The sequence below is a fragment of the Stegodyphus dumicola genome, chromosome 4 (genome assembly GCF_044657685.1).
Source record: "Stegodyphus dumicola isolate Sdum_Otavi_A_Nest chromosome 4, ASM4465768v1".
NCBI lineage: Eukaryota > Metazoa > Arthropoda > Arachnida > Araneae > Eresidae > Stegodyphus > Stegodyphus dumicola.
This window is the reverse complement of record NC_140771.1, coordinates 108622823-108642843: the sequence shown is the minus strand read 5'-3', so window position 1 is coordinate 108642843 and position 20021 is coordinate 108622823. Positions and strand designations below refer to the sequence as shown.

At 32.1% G+C, this 20021-nt stretch overlaps 1 protein-coding gene across 3 annotated transcripts in view; it reads left to right on the top strand.

Annotated features, from left to right (window-relative positions):
- LOC118197706 (potassium/sodium hyperpolarization-activated cyclic nucleotide-gated channel 3-like) overlaps positions 1–20021 on the top strand; it is an 847214-nt gene that overhangs the window by 649407 nt on the left and 177786 nt on the right. For all 3 annotated transcript variants that reach the window (XM_085815327.1, XM_085815328.1, XM_085815329.1), the window contains exon 4: positions 2569–2843. In XM_085815327.1, coding sequence (XP_085671453.1) covers positions 2569–2843 — 275 coding nt within the window. The remainder of the gene's footprint in view (positions 1–2568; positions 2844–20021) is intronic.

Below are 20021 nucleotides of genomic sequence, written 5' to 3'. Positions count from 1 at the left end.
TTTTTGATCCTAAATGCATATATTATTTATTTTCAATTATGAGAAGAATCTATTTTTTTAATTCAAATCTTCTGTGTAGAGTTTGCGTAAAAATGTTGACCTTCCTTTGCTGGAATATTAATTAATTATTTTTAAGTGTAAAAGTTAATTCTGTTGTATATTAAGTTTGGAGATTTTTAAAAAAAATAATAATCTCAGAATAGCTGATTTATTTCTGATAGTACAGCAAATGTAACGAAATGAATAGCAGGTATCACAAACCAACATTTAGATTAAATTTAAACTGTTCTGTAATGTACTTGCTAATTTAAGTGCTATATAGAAATGTGTGATTTCATTGATCTAAATGTCAGCAATAAATTCCACTAAGAAATATATCATCAAGTCCTTTTCGCAATGTTACAATTAAGAGAAAATTATGGTTTACTAAACGCTGAAGCCTATAAAATATATTATAATGTTATTTCGACAACATGCCGTACGATTTTACTTGATTATATTTAGAAATCACCAATTACTTAGTTGACTCTTCTCAAACTGTTTATAGATTTACTATACTTGCAAATCTGCAATTTGAAATAAGCTCAAAACATACATCGTCACCGACATATTAAGCATTTTAAGTTAAGCATGCCTAAGTTCATTAATTACCAATATGAACACAAAAAACATAAAAAATATTTCATATTAAAAATTGGCATCTGTTTACAAATGCAGCAGGTAACTAACTACATACAAACTTAGTTTTTTCCAAGTTCTGCAGAAAATATATTCCAATTCAGTTGGTTACAGTTGGTAGCAAAGAGACGTTAATCATATTGTGCTAGTAGTAGGTTCATCATATTGTACCCTCCGTAAGAACCAGTCACCGCAATTCATTTTGTCTTTCCTGTTATACAGATTAAGTTTACATACTTCTGAAGCGGACGAGTATTTCGAAGATAAAGGGAAAAAAAGCTAAAATTTTAGTTATTCAAAAAGTAAATAAAAATTTTCCTTCAAAAGTCATACTTTTACTAAAATTTAAATAAATCTTAAAACTTTACTAGAGCTACTCATACATTATGATACAATAGCTTCCCTAAAATGAAACAAAATTGTTGCGTGAAGAGAATGTGAACTTTTTTCACATCTTTTCTATCAATATTTTCATTTCAGTTGTTTGAAAGAAATATTATATTAACAGATCATTTATAATAGTAATTTAAAATGAAGTAAAGAAATTATAATATGCACAAATTTAAACAGCCTTCGTTTACTATTTGGTGTTCTTTCCTGTTTTAAATTTACACGCTATTCAGTTACCCAAACTTTACAGTATTTTCTAATTACTTTTCATTCTACATCTCTGTGTTATTTTACTGTTAGAAATTGTTGTAACTTAGAATTTCAATTCAATTTTCTCATGTAAATACCTACTTTAATTTTTAATATGTATATAGTAATCTTATTTATAATTTACTGTAAATTTTCGGGTCACTTCTTCAAATTATTTTACTTGCACAAGTTGCTATAATTTAAAATCAGTAAATTAAGCAATTAATTAGTAGCTTTATAAATGTCTGTCATATACTTTTACTACTTTTAATTTTCACTACTTTCATTATCTCTACTTTTTAATTTTAATATATTGATAATTATTTATAATTTGCTGTATTATCTTATGGATTGGATTAGACTGGATTATTCAATTATGGCAAAGCACATGAAGTCTATCTGCCTAAAGGGAGGAATGCCTTCGTGGAGGACATTCTAAGGGTAACTGGCTCGTATACACGTTACAAATGGGGAAAACCACGAAAACGCCCATGCAGCCAGCCCGTTCGTGGGATTCGAACCTCGGACGGAATTACCAGTATTCAGCTTCTTTACCGCTCGACCGCTGGTGGGCCTATTGCGGAATGGAACAAGATCCAGTGGTCAATTCCGAGAGTGAAATGTATCCCTCAGAGTATTTTATTTCGGACGACTCTGTAAAAGTATTTTTCAGACAGGGAAAGTTGGAAAATAAACTCTTTCCTCCCCAGAATTCGAATCCCCGATCATCCAGTGCTACCTGGAGGCACTCAGCCGTTCCTTACTACAGCACGCACAAGGGAATGTGAAAATTCCTTACGTTTCCTGCACTTTTGTGTCGACTGAGGAGAGGCACAAAACCTACTCGACTAAATCCAGATTACGATGTTTCATCGCTTATCACATTTTCATTCGACCGCGCCTTTGAAGGCACATTTCAGAATAGGAAAAAATAAAAACAAACTGTGTCCTCATCTAAATTCAAATTATTGATCTTTCAATTTGTTAGAACTATCTACATCTCAAAAGCGCGCACGTGGTATTGCGATATTTTCTTAATATATCAAATGAACTAAGTTTGAAGTAATGAAATGTAGTCAAACATATTCTGAAATTAGTCAGTGATGATAAAATTTTCTAAAAATTAACTGTAGACATAAATGCGAAACAAATTTGTAAATATGCTTTTAAAGTTAAACATTCTAATGCATAAACAGAAAAAAAAATGCTTTTTCTAAATTATAACATTAGATATATTTGTTTCATTTGCAGGTATCATGCAACAAGATAATTCTGAACAAGTAATTCTGGACCCCAAAGAAATCGCTCGCACCTACATCCGCACATGGTTCTTCCTCGATCTTCTCAGTTCCATCCCCTTCGACTACATTTTCCTCATCTTCAATCAGGGATACGGAGACAATTACCAATTATTACATGCTGGCCGGGCATTACGGATACTGCGCTTTGCAAAAATGCTCTCCCTCCTAAGGTTGCTCAGGTTATCAAGGCTGGTGAGATACGTCAGTCAATGGGAAGAAGTCTATGTGAGTATAAATTTACAAATAGTGAGTTAATGTATCGCTTAAAGGAGAGAAAAAATGTTTTATGAATTTCTTAGTATTTAAACGTAAAGGTGCATCTTATGAATGCATTGTATTAAAACTCTGTTTTTTGGCACGATAATTATTTTTTGCTTTTAAATGTTGAAATTCATAATGAAATAAAAAATATATAATTTTTATTCAGTTTACAATATCAAAAAGCAATGACTTTTTACGGTCCTTCTCAAAGGAAAGAAAAATGAGTTACCATATATTAAGAAGTTCGCCAAGTCAATTATTCTTGGTGCAAACTGAAAAAATTGCGCCAAGATAAATTTTTGAATTTCTCCTTAAATTTCGCACTAAATTTTACAAAATTTAATATCTAAGCATAATTTGAGTCGTAGAATCTAAATATGGAAAAACATTATTATTTCAGAAAAAGTCCGATTTTATATCAAAATACCTATGTTAGAACAAGGCTATATATAAATATAATATATATCGTAAATAGAGTTCTCGAGAGATGAAAAACGCAATTTGAAATTTCTCAATCGGCCCCGTAGAACGAGAGATATAGAACTGTCCTGCCCCCTTTTTTCCCCCGCACTGTGCTTTCGCCACGTATTCTGGATGTTCGGAATTAAAATCCCTGCGAGGCGCTGTACACTTTTCATTTTCCTGCATCGATATAATCTAATGACTGTACAGAAGGTGATATATTTACTTCCTTGTACGAAGTAAAAAGGAAGTATTGTAATCGCGAAAAGTTTCAGGCAGCATATTTCAAGGAAAATATCCCATTTTGACCTCTTTCAAATGCAATTTAAAGATGTATTTCCGTGATATCTGTACGTAAGGACAGAATAAAACACTCTTTTCCTGAAAAAAATTATAAAACTGCTTTAAAATGAATTCTGAAGAGAATTTTTCGTGGCGTCTGTACGAACGTACGTACGTACGTATCTCGCATAACTCAAAAACGAGTAGCCTCAGAATGTTGAAAATTTTTATATAGGACTGCTATAACATGTAGATGTGCACCTCGTATTTTGGTTGCAATCGGCCGCACCAAACGTATATAAATATACTTATATATATATATCCCCTTTGTTATCCGGCTAAGTGATCTCAGTTTCTTTACTCTTATATGTTTGTAAATTGTACATTTTTTGCTTTAAAAATGATTTTATTATGTAGTTTTTATCTTCCGGTTAAGGTTTTTCTGCCTTTAGTAAATCTGTATGCAATATTTTTAGAATTATCAACAATTTTAAAGATGTCTAAGTGCCGCTAAGCCTTTTTTTATGCCTGCCATTGATGTTTGCATTTGAAACTGGAGACTAGTGGATTTGTTGCCAATCTAGAGAAACTTATTTTCGCAACAACAAAGATAACGCATTCATTTATTATTGCCAATTAAATCATGCTTAATTCTTACTGGAATTTTTTCGAGGAAATAAGTGTTTGAGATTTACTTCGTAATTTTTAATACAGATATTTTGAGTTTTTATGTATTTTTGCCTTCTCGCGAAGTGAGAACTGAATTAATTGAATGAGAAATACTCAATCGTCTGTGAAAAACTGTTCCTTTTTTGTTTTGTTTGCTTAATTTCTTTTATACATCATTCTAGCTTTATTATAGTATTTGAATAGATCATGTGGCAACGATTAGATAATTCTATTCTTAAATGATATAAATTTTGTGCATTATGAATTATAATATGAACGAAATATATAAGTTAACTGTTATATAATTATTGGATTATATGACAGTTAACTTAGTTTCCGTTATATAATTGTTATATAAGTTAACTGTTATATAATTATTAATACTGTTAAGTTAATCTAGCGCCAGAGTGTCACTATGGTAAACAAATACTAGAGTGAATTTTAAAGAATGCATTTATTCTATTGTGGTTTATGCGATGTCGGCTAAGTAGATTTAATTCAATCCAATAAGTTTAAATGAAATGCAAGAAAAAATGCGTATAATTTAATATTCCGTACAAGGAAGTCATGTGGTGTACACATCAGGTTTTTAATATAGATATTTTGAGTTTTTATGTATTTTTGCCTTCTCGCGAAGTGAGAACTGAATTAATTGAATGAGAAATACTCAGTCGTCTGTGAAAAACTGTTTCTTTTTTGTTTTGTTTGCTGAATTTCTTTTATACATCATTCTGTCTTTATTATAGTATTTAAATAGAACATGTGGCAACGATTAGATAATTCTATTCTTTAAATGATATAAATTTTGTGCATTATGAGTTATAATATGAACGATATATAATACTGTTAAGTGAATCTAGCGCCAGAGTGTCCCTATGATAAACAAATACTAGAGTGAATTTTAAAGAATGTATTTATTCTATTGTGGTTTATGCGCTGTCGGCGAAGTAGATTTAGTTCAATCCAATAAGTTTAAATGAAATAAAAAAAAAATTGTGTATAATTTTGTATTCCGTACAGGTACAGGAAGTCATGTGGTGTACACATCAGATTTTTTTAAAACAAAATTGTGAATGAGAGTGATATTCTGGCCGATATTTTGTGCGTATATTTTATGAACACATATTGCATTTACTGAGTAGATAAACCCCGTGGGTAGACAACGAATACTTTAGAAAAATGCTGAAGAGAGTGTCAAGACAGCAATAGAAATTTCATTAAGCACGTCGGTGCTTCAGAAGAGAAAGAATGTGAAATATCCTATACGGGCATTGAAGATTTTTTTTATTTTATTTTCATTTTGCTATTATTATTTTCTTTCTGTCTGGCTCTTTGTCAAGTTGCTTTTCTTAAATATCTAAGATTGCAAAAGAAGTAAGCAATAAAACGTGTATAGCTATTGCAGTTTGCTCCAGTAATAGATAGATATACGTATGGAGGAGACTTATTATGCACAAACTATAAACTATCGTCTCACCATACTATTTCTTTAAGATAAAACTCTAACTGATGGGTTTTACATTTTATTGTGGTACTTACAATTGCATTCTTACAATTCAGTAGGTTATGAGGTATTTCTCTCGATTTCTTAGCGTGCCTTCGTGGTGTGGTAGTCTGCACGCTGGGAGCTTATTCCAGAGGTCCGCGGTTCGATTCCCGGCGAAGGCGTTGCTAATTTTTCAAGTTTCCTGCTTTAAAAAAAAATACCTAATGTTTCTGAATTGTTATTACAGTTCTGAATCGAAATCTAGAAATGAGATACTGCAGTTTGTAAATTGGAATTTGATAATAAGTGATGAATTCTCTTCGTCTGCATTCCTTTTTATCTTGTGCAAATTTTCCCCAAAACAGCATCATTTTTTATTATTATTGCATTTATAATTCATTTTACAAAGTTGATATTAAGATACTAATTATTATATTAAATAAGCTCAAATAAATGCGACATAATTTTGAAGAAAGAAGAGCTGTTTGGTTAATGTCAATGGTTAACATAGTTCAGCATCGTAAGTGTAAGAAGATTCATTATTTTAATTATTTTACACTTCAATGACTTGGTTTTTATCAGATACCTCTTGATAGGTAATAAGTCTGATGCCGGGACTTGCTGTAATGTGCAGTTCTTAGCCGACATTTAGAAACATAATGTTCAGAATCCCTTCTTTTCCCACATATGCTGTTGTCAATGAGAGAAAGATTAATTTTGTAAAAAAATATGTTGAGAACGGACCGTGCCTGTTCAAGTATTGGTTTAGGTATAAATTAGGACTTTCTTTCTCGTATTCCTCTCTTGATAACAGAAACCGTGAAGGAACTACTGTGAAGTATTATTTTAATAAATACACGGTGTATCAGTACAGCGGTGACAAACTTTCAGGAGAGATATAGTACGATGGGAAATCACATAGCAATGCACGGTCGCAAACGCTTTCCTGACGTGGTACTGAAGACACAAAACGCAAAAGGCGAAGGACACAAGCAGTGAGACAGAACATGTTTTATTATGTTTAGTACAGCAGAAACGTACCAATGAGAAAAAAAAAATAAGCAACGATCGTCATTAACTCTTTCGCATCGAAGTCGCCCCAAACGCCCGAGCATTCAGACATCGGCTGGACGCCCGAAACGCCTGAATATTTTTCTACCTAGTGCTTTCCCCCATCACGTTACTGCATTACTCATTGCTTTCAGTTGTTGTTAAATGGCATGTCAATCATTCTTTTGAAGCTACTAAAAGTAGTTCTATTATTTTAACGCCCATCTCTTTTCTTTGTTTACTGTCACTGTTTATCTTTTGATGCCCGAAGTTGCAATCCCGTCCCAAGGGGGAACTTCACACAGAGTGAAAAAATTTCTCGCTTTACTTTAGTAGGTTATTGTTAGCGCTGTAGTATTCAATTTGTCATGGGGGGAAGGAAAAGCATACCAGGAGAAATTCTTAGATACGGGCGTTTTCGATGTTTGGGGAAAAGAGATTTTGCCCTCTCTCGATGCGAAAGAGTTAAAGAAGGTGTTCGAAATTATGACCCCGGACAGTGCTGGAAGAAATCTGTATGCAATATTTTTAGAATTATCAACAATTTAAAATTGTTTAAGTGCCGCTAAGCCTAATAATGTTTTTGATGGCGGCCATTGCTCTTGTTTACATTTGAAACAGCAGGATAGCGGATTTGTTGCCAATTCAGAGAAACTTAGCTTCGCAACAACAAAGATAAGGCCTTCATTTATTATTTAATCCTTTCTGGAATTTTTTTGAGAAAATAAGCGTTTAAGATTTACTTCGTAAATTTTAATACAGATATTTTGAGTTTTTATGTATTTTTGCCTTGTCGCAAAGTGAAAACTGAATTAATTGAATGAGGAATATTCAATCGTCTGTGAAAACTGTTTCTTTTTTGTTTTGTTTGCTTAATTTCTTTTATACATCGTTCTAGCTTTATTATAGTATTTATATAGCAATAGAACATGTGGCAACGATTAGATAATTCTTTAAATGATATAAAATTTGTGCATTCTGAGTTATAATATGAACGAAATATAATACTGTTAAGTGACCTAGCGCCACAGTGTCGCTATGGTAAACAAAATGAATTTTAAAGAATGCATTTATTCTATTGTGGTTTATGCGGTGTCGGCGAAGTAGGTTTAATTCTATCTAATAAGTTTAAATGAAATGCAAGAAAAAATGCGTATAATTTAATATTCTGTACAAGGAAGTCATGGGGTGTACACATCAGATTTTTTTAATTTGATATGGAAATAAGGGAAAATCAACGCAAAATGAGCAGAAATTTACTACTAATAATGGCAAATGTTAGGGAGGCGGTTACCAATATAAACATACGTATGTGGCGCTAGAGAGAATGGGCGTAGCTGCCCATGATTGAAGATTGAAAAGAGTGATAATTTATCAGTTTTGCCGTATGTGCTAATAGTAATTAGGAAATGGACTTACCAATGGAAAAACAACGACCTCTTCTGCAATATTTGATAGTGGAGGTACCTTTATTATTCTTTTGAAAGTTTTAATGACTCCTATCAAAAATTGCAATAAAGTTCGCAGTTTTTTAATAAGTTCATTTGACATAACCCTCTCGCGGCAAATGCTTTAGATAGTACCATTCTTTTAGATTTTATGATGTGACACTCGCTCTTTTTCTAGTGCCATATTCTCATATTTATTAAGTTTCTTACGATGGTGACTACATCCTAGCAACTGACATTACTTTTCGTTTTTTGCAATAACTTTTCATTTTAATGACCGTCCCTTATAGTTAAAATTTTAATCGATTTGCTATTGGTAATTTCTAAGATTTTAAGGGGATAATTATTACTATCTTTACGAATATTTATTTATGTACTAACTTAGCGGAGTTAAGACTTCTAGTTAAATAACTATAAAAGTTATATGGATACAAATGCATCTAGGTGTAATATTTATATGTATTTAATTAGAAGGCATACCTAGTTAGGTCCACATTTTATAATTTTATAGCTATATAGCTAGAAGTCTTTACGTTGGTAAATTTATTGCCCGTGATCTTCCTCAAATATATAAATTTCTCTTTCTTCGAAAGCTTTTCCGCATATCTCATATTTGAAAATCGTAAAACACACCTTATTGATAAAATATTCAATAAATTTCATCGGTCATTGTGCAGACTTTCTCCGTAAAGACGTAAAGGTGACCTAAGTTATATCAATAGCTGTGAGTAAAATTAAGAATTTAAGAAAACCCTGTTTTCTAAATCAATTTCTGTATATAGTATAATTTGAGATAAATTTGCAATAAAATTTTGGGCTCGTAATTTATAAGTTTGCATTAGCACGAATATTTTCTAATTCTATTACAAGATATCTTCCTAAAACTATGGTTTAAATTCATCAGAACCTGTTTACGTCTCAATTTTTAAGTAAAATCAAACCTTCAGTACAAAAGACACTCGTTAAAAACCGAGTTGAAACTTTTCAACTGAATTGCAATATTTGATTAACAACTTCATTATCCTAGAAAACTCAAATATTTGCTACCTTCTTTATTGTAAACGTTTTACCGCTGATCTACCTTACGTTGTTTCTTTCTCCCTTTCACCAGCTATTTAGAAGCCTCACACTACCCAAGAGAAAAATGTGTTAAGTAATCATTTCCTGAGAATAAACAAAACTTATCCGTTAAATGTACGTTTTCAAACGATCAGTAGTACTCATTACAATGCCAGCTGAAAGAGTATTAAAAATGAATTCCTGTTTGCCGTCTTTTTAAGCCAACCTTGCTTTGTAGGATTCTTATACAACTCCGATCTGGAAAGAGGGTGATCTTTTAATTTTCATCTCTTTCAAGGTAGTGGAAAACACGAAGCGACGAGTTTCTCTCGGGGGGAGTAAAAATCCAGGCCACATTTAACCCTGACGAGTGTGTCTCGTTGTCGATGCTTGACGCCAGTTTTCACAACAAGAAGTCTGTCTCGTCAACAGTTAATGAAACTCGCATTGATGCTATATCCGAATTCAAGGTCTTACTTTCTCTGGGAATTTCAAAATACAAGGAAGACTAGAGTAGATGTGAAAGTAAAACCACATATCAAAATGCCATCACTTCAGGAGCAAGAATTTTTAAGGGACCATCCAGTCAAAAAGTTAATTAGAAGCCAAAATAAGGATGCAGATTTTTCTGATCGGGAAAATCTATGTACTATTGATGGCATTTATTTTACCATTTGTATCTCTTTTCATAGAATTTAAATTTAAACATTCTTTCTTTATTATTAAATTAATTTTTTTCGCTGACTGTGAAATTGTGTGATCGTTCTGTACCTTCTGTACCTCTACAATCTTCTCTTCTATACCTTCCATATATTTCTATAATGATAAATCTCGAAAGAGCATCCTAAAATATTATTGATGCTAATTAAAATGTATAATTGATAATCATGTACTGACACTGAAGATAAAAAAAGCTGACTTCTTCGCATTTTATTATTCCATAAAGTCGAGTTACAGCTTAGTCTGTGAATGCATGTAAATATATAACTTTTGGTATCGCATGAAAAATATATAATTCATTTTCTAGCCTATTTTTCATCATTGCGGGTTTCTAGCATATTTGTCATTATTTCGGGTTTCTAGCACATTTGTCATCATTGAGAATTTTTCCTAATAGCATATTATTTAGAAAGTTCTGATTTGTGATAATAACACACACATGCAAAGATAGAAAAGTATTAAAATCAAAATTGAAATTAATCATTTTTAGTGTTTTCTTTGAAATGTAGAATGCACTAATATAAGAAACGATATAAGTACCTTTATATGTGCTTATAAATGCTGTACTCGGTAGCACTAACATCTGTTCTTTCTTTATTTACATATGATATTCCAGTTTCAAAGAAATGATAGAATGAAATAAAATGTCTTTCCAGGGAACTCGATTATTATAAAATGAATAATTATCAAAAATTCGTATCTTGTAAGAAAATACGAGTTTCATCCTTAACTGCAACATTTTGTTTAGAGTGCATTATCAAGAATGTGTTTATATTTAAAAAAATAAATAGGATAATTAGGACTTGATATAAAATTTCTTTCTATTTTATTTTATTTATTTATTTATTTTAAAACTCAACATAAAAGACACGTATTAATTTTAGATTGCTAGATGGATTCCAGAAATCATTTCCATTCTAAGATATATTTTTATCTTCATCATCGCTTCACCTTTACACACTTTACACATTCTTCTGACATTCTTTATAAGCATTATGCTGAATACCACATACATAACAGCTATTAAATAAAGCCTAATTAAGTTAAAACTAGTCATTTCGTCCAAATAAATTAATATAATAAAATTATTAGAAGTTGAAGAAAAGTGTTCTCACGTCGTAAATGCTATTATAGAAATTATTTAAAGTATATCATAACCCGGCAGTATACCATAAAAGTTTAATTTCCCAACATAGCCATGTTTTACATATGACTGGATTTCCGAAAGCATGGAAAATACATAAAGTTAGTTGCTTTTCTACATGAGGTTTGTAGTCTTCCAGAAGAAATCTTAATTGGCTTAGTAAAAGTAGTGAAAAAATAGTTTTAAAACTTCTTTTTCAAAACAACATCTCAAGGTTAATTAGTGGCTTATTTCCTGTACTTCTCTTCTTAACACGTTTTTAGAAACTTAGGCTTAATATTGATTTCCTTTAGGATTTATACTGATGATTCGCAAATATATTTTGTTGTGGAACCCTTTCATTTCTAATACAACGTATCGGAAGTTCTTCTTAAGAATTTCAGCATAATACATTACAAATGTTAGTATTTGAAGGCGGGAAATTTTTCTGGTTCATTGTTAAATTTTTAATTTGAAAGTTTCTTTCTTTGGAAAAGAAGATAACATATTTAGTCCTCTTTCCCGTTTCACTAAAGGTAACCCATCTGATAAGCCTTTAATTAAATAAATATTTATTAATGGTATAATATAGTGTCCAAACACATTGCGGATTTGAATTTAAGTAAATTAATATTTCCCTTTTCTCTAAAGTTTCTTCAAAACTAGATTGCTGTCTTCAGTTTCTGTTTCAAATAGTCGGATGCTTACACCTTAATACATTCATCGGGAAAGGGCAAAATTCATCGGTCATTTAGTCGTCTCATCACTGAGAACGTTACTAGGACAGACTGAATTACATCTGAGAGAAAAGGTACAATTTTGATAGAGAACACTCCGGGGGACGGCTTCAGTGTTTCCCATCCCTTTTCCTCTACAAACAAACCTCTCAAGAGGACGTTGATTCGACAGTCTTTAAATGCTCTCATGTCGCAAAGAAACTATATACTTACAAGCACTGATGCCTCAGAATTCGCACTGAACCCAAAGCTATAGCAGTTATCTTCCTTACCACCATGTCATTAAACCGCCTTGCTAGCTTTAATGGGGATGGTGCAGAATCGACCACTGCTTGGTACTTTTTAAGAATTGCACACACTCGGTATCCATGTACACATCGACCTATTTTCACTTAAAAAAACATCCCAGACTTGCTCAAAAATGGCATTCTGCACTCCCTTGACTTTATCCATGTATACATCGACTTATTTTCAGTTAAAAAGTCAAAAAAAAATTGATAAAAATCCAATTCTTCTTACTCTTGTAAAAAGCGCCAAACAAATAAGTGGGTGATTCTGAACTTTAGCCGCTTTAATACTTATGATTAGAACATCAAGAAATTATACCTTCTAGCCACTGAGATAAAATACCCGTGCTTCCATACAGTCAATCATTTGCCATCACTGCGGTCTATCTAAATACTCTTTTGAGTGATTTTCGACAATATTTTAACGCACATTAACTTTCAGTATGCTTGCAGAGCAACAATAGAAATACAATCCTACTGTGCTGAGTACATCCTTATTTGCACAGTTTGTGACGGATCTTTATAATATCTCATTTTTCTATTATATATTTATATTTTTACACAGAAAGATCTTCACTAGAGGGAAAAACTGTCGAACCTTTTGGAAAAGCGCACCTTTAAGTAGGAAGTTCATTATGAGCAATACAATATATTATGAGCTATTTATGAGCCATACGGTAAAATTATATATCAATGACAAAATAATCTGATTAAAATATAATGCTTCAACGTTCGTTAAATTACCCGTATTCTGTCGAAAGATGTAGCCAAACAACAATAAAAACGAAACACAACGTGTTTCTGTTCATATCATAAGTACTTCCTTCATTTCAATGCAGCCGATGAGTGTAAAGAACCAAGCACACGTCATTTTGTTTTGGTAACAATGAGCCAATCAGACCACGATAAGGTTTAGTTAATGATATCATGCACTGGAGGTCAGAAGAATACAATCGTCAGCATATTATAAAATTACTGTAATATTTTCTGTGTGTACTTGTTCTTTAATTTACTGAGATTTTAAAATGCAGTAAAATTTTAAAAATGAAGCAAAATGTTGACTTATCACTTAGAAAGTAATGCAAAATAATACTTGTTAAGTAAATAAAGCTACTATTGGGAAGTCACTAGAAGGCAAATTGGTGAAAACTTAATCAAAGGTGGCGTTTCTAAATTTTTGAAGAGGTAAAGGAACAGCCAATTACTACGAAACTAGACATAAAAATAGTTAAAAGTGCACAACACCAATTGATCACATAATTAGCAGATTGTACTTAAGTGATATAACAAAATCAACTGGGTGTGTCTACAGTCTAATGTGAAGCTGTTCGGCACAGACTGCAGGAATTGGGTCTAAATGCTAGAATTCCATAGAATTTTTATCTCTTAAAAAATAAGAAACTATTAAACTAGACTAAAACTTATATTAACTGGATAATGTAACGATGGGATTGTTTTATTTGCAAGGATGAGATCAAAATCACGGGGGTTGGTAGGGATGGCATAGAACACATAAGGGAGAAAAATCGAACAAGATCTGCATTCTGATCGCATGTAACCTACCGTAGAATATCCAGTTAGTGATATGTTTTAAGATTATATGACAGTGAAAGGAACAGGCAGAATTTGTGTGACTAAATGCCCCAAATTATCTAAAAGAAATGTGTAAGACTTCTGCTAACTGAAAGTCTTCCGCATATAAGCATTGACAAGCATTTGTATTTGAACAGAATTTATCTTCATATTGCACTATTTTGGGTGCAAAAAGTGATTTTAAGATAGTCACATTCCACTAATGGAATGGTCTGGGAACAGCTCAGATCTTAATCGATACTGCAGATTAAAGAAACCTGTTATTCGAAAACAACTCATTAATAAAACCCAATTAATAAAAGCAGTAATTCAATCTTAGTTTCACATTATAACAGCTATAATACTAAAATACTTGGCACTCCATATAAAAGTGTGGTAAATCTATGATTAAAGGTTTACCCTATTAAGTACTGAATGCCACAGAGAGAACTTTTGTATATTTTATTTTCTGTGTGTGTTTCATTTTCTTCTTTATATTTTCTGCTCTTATCAATAATTCTTCAAAATGTTTTTCCATTACAGTTTTTGTTAAATTATCTTTCCAATGATATATAGTTTTTTGAAAAAGTATTGTTTTGAGCCATAAAATCTCAAAGTACACATTTCCTAAAAGATTTGCACATAATTGACCACTAATGTAAAAAAACTTCGATAGCATTTATAACAAAATATTAGTTAAGATCAGATTCTGTACTTTTGTACAGGTCATTGTGGCAGGTCTGACAGTTTTCTACTATAAAGTTGTAGACACTCTATACTATATAATTTTATATCGCAAATCGGCATGAACTTTGAAGTTTCGCAACGGAATCTTGTGAGTCTTTATGATTATTTCTCGAACAGGAAAGCATTGGATTAATGAGTTTTAAATTTCTGAGAAATATATTATTCTCAATTTAAGGGGAGGCATTATCTCATCCCTGTCTGTAAGCAAAAAAAAGTCTTGCTCGAAATCCAGAGAGATAAAACTGTACAATATAGGTAGCACCTGTAAGAGCTGTAATACAGGTTTGTAGGCAGTTCAACTGAAATTTAGCCAGAGCTGCATACCCAACTTCCAAAAGAGCTTCTTTTGGTGAAAGACAAAAGACCTTCACTGCCTTCTCTTTTTGCCATAAGGCCCACCAGCGGAAGAGCGGTAATATCGCTGAACAGTAGTATTTCATACCTGGGTTCCATTCCAAGCCAACAGGCTGATTGCATGGGCGTTTTTTTGGTTTTCCCCATGTGTAAAGTATATACGAGATAGTTTCCCTTGGAAAGGCACCTCTTTTCTTAGGCAGATAACCGTAGTGTGTTTTGCCATATTCAAATGAACCGAACCATTTTACTACCCTTTGATAATAGTAAGCCAAGAGCCACAGTGAAACTCTTTCTGGCATTACATTTTCTCCCATTACTTCGCTATGTGTCAGATAATTGTAGTTCGGAATCATTACGCCAGTGCTACTGCAATAATATAGTGTGAATATCTATTTAGCGCTCCCTCCTCACCAACGAACTATTCTCTAAGAAACAGAACGGTTTTGTTCACGTGAATTTTCCCGTGAATCTAAGAAGTTTTTCACACTACCAAATTCGCCTCTGTCTGGTTTGATTTGGTTTGGTTCATTTGATTATGGCAAAGCACTCGAGAGCTATCTGTGGATAACTGGCTCTATCAACGTTACACATGGGAAAAATCACAAAAACGCCCATGCAGCCGGCTCGTTCGCCGAGATGCAAACCCTGGACCAACTAACTGTGTTCAGCGACCTTACCGCTGGGCCTCTGGTGGGCATTCGCTTCTGTCAAATGAAGTCTGCGTAAATGTGTGCTTGTGAATGTTATAAATTTGTATATAATATATCGTTTAAGGAAATCAAACGCTCAGTCATATTAGTAAGTCTTGCGAATTCACAGGTAATATGATAAATATGTATGGAATTTTAAACTTGATTGTTTTTTTTTTCTGGTCAGGACATTAACTATAAAAATTTAAAAGATATTTTATGAAAATTCAAAGTACACACAAACTGGTGGCATAAAACTGTTATTTCTTCGTAAGTTTATGCTAGAAAGAAATCAGGTCTTCTGAAATTGTGAGCCGTACTGGCTGAATGTGAGAACTGTTTTGGACCACTTCCTACCATTTCTGCGAGTGACCAAAGCATAGTCATTCATTCAGTTTACGCAGGTGGGGCAATCTTTTGTGCTAGGTTCATTGGAAATCACGTGAGAACGGAAATTTTTAAACTCCTCTGAAAATTTGCTATTCGTCTTTGGAAGCATTATAAAACTACATTATATCACCTGTAACAGGCCTAGTGTATTTTAAGTCCACATCAATAATTATAAACTTTGTTAGAAGATCGATATACTGAAGAAAATCTATGTAATTTCAGATGACTAGCCGTTGAATTGTTATTGTTTGCATATAAAGGCATTCAGGTCGTATTTTCGGTGGAAAATTTAAATAAAAGGTGAATGATGATGTGGGCTAAAATCTATATCATAAAACTAGAGATTCAAAATCTCAAAGAACTTCTGCGAATTTTCGATAACATGTATTTACAACGCTGATAAAGAAATTGCCATTAAATCCTAACATTTTGCCAAATATTTTATATTAATCAATAATGAAACGATTGATTCTAATATTTTAAATGCATGAACGTGAATTAAATTTAATATAATTAACTCGCAACCTAGTCAAATGCGAATCATTAGAAAAACATTGTTGCTGACAACATAACTTACTTATGGCAGCCATTATGTAAGTTATGCTGGATGATCTTTCTGCCTTTTAAAAGCTTACTTTTGTTTTCGGCAATCACAATTTACTTTTGCTCGATACTAAAGTTATTTCTTTGATATTAGTTTCTAGCGTAAAATCAAAGTGGTTTTAAAAATAAAAAAATCTGCCAATTTCTGAAGCTTTTCAACAAAACACTAACATTTTGGGTTTCTTTAAATCAATAAACTGCTCTAAAATATGAATATGGAGTTTACTAGTAGTTTAAAAACATGACTCCTAAAATATAAGACATACATGATGTAAACATGACTCCTAAAATATAATGCTTTTCGAAAATACGTAAGCAGCATTTTCCCTCTAAGTCGCTGTTTTAACGGAAAAGTAACTTTCAGTCCTTTTTTTTTATTAGAATTACCTGATGACATTTAAAATTCTTCCGCTGTGTTAAACGACCACGTAATTTTACGCCTACAAAAGAAATACAGCGCAATCTTAACAACAAAACTTCAAAAGTTTCTGCCATTTCCTGCTCTTCAGCTACGCAAGTAATAAAGCTTAGCGTTTGATTGATTTTCTTTCGAACAGTTAAGGGTTCCTGCGTTTATCTCATCAGATTAACGAAGAGGAGTTACAATAAATGTTCATTTCTCTTTTCAAGCAATATCTTATACCTGAGGAATGTAATTAAATGAAAGAAGCAGAAGATTGGGATATAAAGAACTCTTATTATAATAACGAACTATATGAAATAGAGTAATAAACAGCATAAAACGTTTTATGTGGAAAACCGTCAAGGATTAATGAGTTTTTCTATGCCTGGTAACAAATTAAATACAGTGGATGTGGATGTAGTTGCAGGGTTTGTTAATTAATAACGTTTGAAGTGTATTTTTATAACTCTACGATACTCTGTTAGGGAATTTAAAGATTCCAAATGTGTTTATTTGTCTTATCTTTTCACAGATTTCCAACTACTAAATGCCTGAATGAACTACAAAAACTATATTTTCTTTCAAAACATATATTAACATAAATAGCATTTGAAATTCGAACGAACCCCGCACGAAATTAAGAAAATGATCACCTTCAAATTTATATTATTACATCTCCCTTTGTACTTGAAGTCCACAAGTGGTTAGAAGTCCACAAACGTTTACAATTTGTGATGAAGAAGAAGAAGTATTTCCTCTTCTTCAAGACTTTCAACACACTTTCTGCTCCTGGATTGAAACACCAATCAACGTCACTCACTTTTGAACATTTAGTTTATGAATCATTTTATATGCGAAATTGCATTACGTGAATTGGAAACGAGAGTTCTTTTAGTGAGATTTAATGTTTACTTGAATGTAAAAAAAAAACGAGTTTTTTTGTACTTTTTTGAGGGGGGACCGGACTAAAAACACATATTTGGACATTTGTTTATTATTTCTTTATTATCTTCATGTGTAAGCGTATAGGCCCCCAGAAAAATCTTGTGTAAAATTGTGGATTAGGTCAAAGTTTGTGTCTTTAGTAGAGGCATTATGCAGTGGTGGTGTCAGCACAACACTGTGCTCAGCTTCTTCCAGTTTCTTCTAAAAACACCGTGATTTATTATTGGGCTTTTCTAATTAGTATCCGTAAGATCCTTTTCATGATAATGTGGATAAAAATTAACTGAAGTAACTGCAATGAGGCAATTGTGCGGCGTATTAGAGTTAGGTTGATTTGCACGATGGTCTAACGACGTTTCTAAAACTAGAACGGTTGAAAACTGTTATGTTAAATGTCGTTCATAGAACAGGGGGTATTATTTGGAAATGTAAAACATTTTTTGAATTTTCAGCTGCAATGTTTTGAAAGGAAGAGGTATTTTCAAAATTATTATTAAAATAGTAATAAGTATGTAGGAGGCAAGAAATCTCAACAACTCAATCTCAACAACTCAATCCCCGGAACTCTTGAAGATGCTAATGCCACTGATAAATATAGACTCAAAGAAAGACCATCAGATATGTGAAACTCATACAAACAGAGAAGTCACTAAGACCATTACTAGACTGAGAACCTGCGATTTTAAGTAGAATGAAAATTAATGAAGATAGTACCAGGCAATATAGAACTTGTAGAAAATGCCCCGAAACGGAACTTTCTCCAGAACACACCTTCACCTGTCCGGCAATACTTTCAGCTCTGAAAATCTTGAAAGATTTTTCTTTCCAGGAAGAGGCATACAGTGAAAAGAGAGTTGAACTAGCAAAAGCAATGATTTCCAAGCATTGACCCATTCGACTTCTCAAAAAAAAAAAAAAAAAAAAAAAAAAAAACGTCATTAACCAACCAATCAAGTACGTAGGATTTCTCCGAAGTTCTATAATTTAAAATATATTTTACTTCAGCAGTTTTCGTCAATATTGCAATGCAGGTTTTTAACATAATTGCCGTTTAATCGAATACACCCTGCTACAGTTTATATAGCTGGCCACAAGAGGTCGCAGCTTTTTTTATTTTTAGCTTGTTATATTTTTCTTATCGCACTGCGGATATTTGATATAGATGTAGTGGCAACCAGAGAAACATGGTGAACGTTCTTCTGTAGGTATACAATTGTTGTAAATAACTGTAAATAAAATTTCTGTGTGAAAGCCAAAATGGAAAAGCAAAAAATCACTTATGTTGTTAAATGTAAAAAATAAGAATAAGGAAGTACAAATAAGAAAAAAGATCATAAATTGCAACACCCCCCAAATAAAATCTCATTTTTAAGCAGTTCTCAAAGAATGTCTTCGGTGTCTCCTTAATCCACTTATTTATAGCATTGTTAAATTCTAATATCTAACGCCCCATTAAGGGTTTTTAAAATGAGGGAACAGAATACTTCTCCAAAGACGTTGAACAATTTCTGAAGTTTTCTTACCCTTTTTTCACAAAAAGAAAATGATAGTTCTTCGTATCTTCCATGGTTGCAAAAACGGTATTACGGAAATGCGTTTCTATCACTCAAGCAACTGAAGACTAAACAATATTTTACGGAATAGCTGCATAGACATGTCAAGGCTTGTCTCTGGCCGATATTGTTGCTTGTAAATTCCAGAAAAAAATAGCGCAAAAACTAGAATTCTGAAAACATTCCACGTAGTTTATTAATAGTAAAAAAAGCATCATTTCCAAAGAAAAGCATTATTAATATATATGAAATATAAATGGAAGTCCTTTCTTCCTTTTAATAATGACAAAAAATAATACTTAAAAGCCAGCAGAATATTCTTTGTAAAATTTGCGTAAAATGCAATTTAGTTATAAAATTCATTCTTATTGAATTAAAAGTTGTCTGCTAACTGAAAACATTTGTTCATTTATATTACATTTATAGAAACGATTTAATTAATCAAATAGATCAAAGAAAACATCATTTCATTTATTGATTTTTAAAAGCAGTTAATTTTAAAGAAACGTCCGTCCACCCGAATACCTTTTATTACCTTTCTTTGATTCAAATCGTTATCT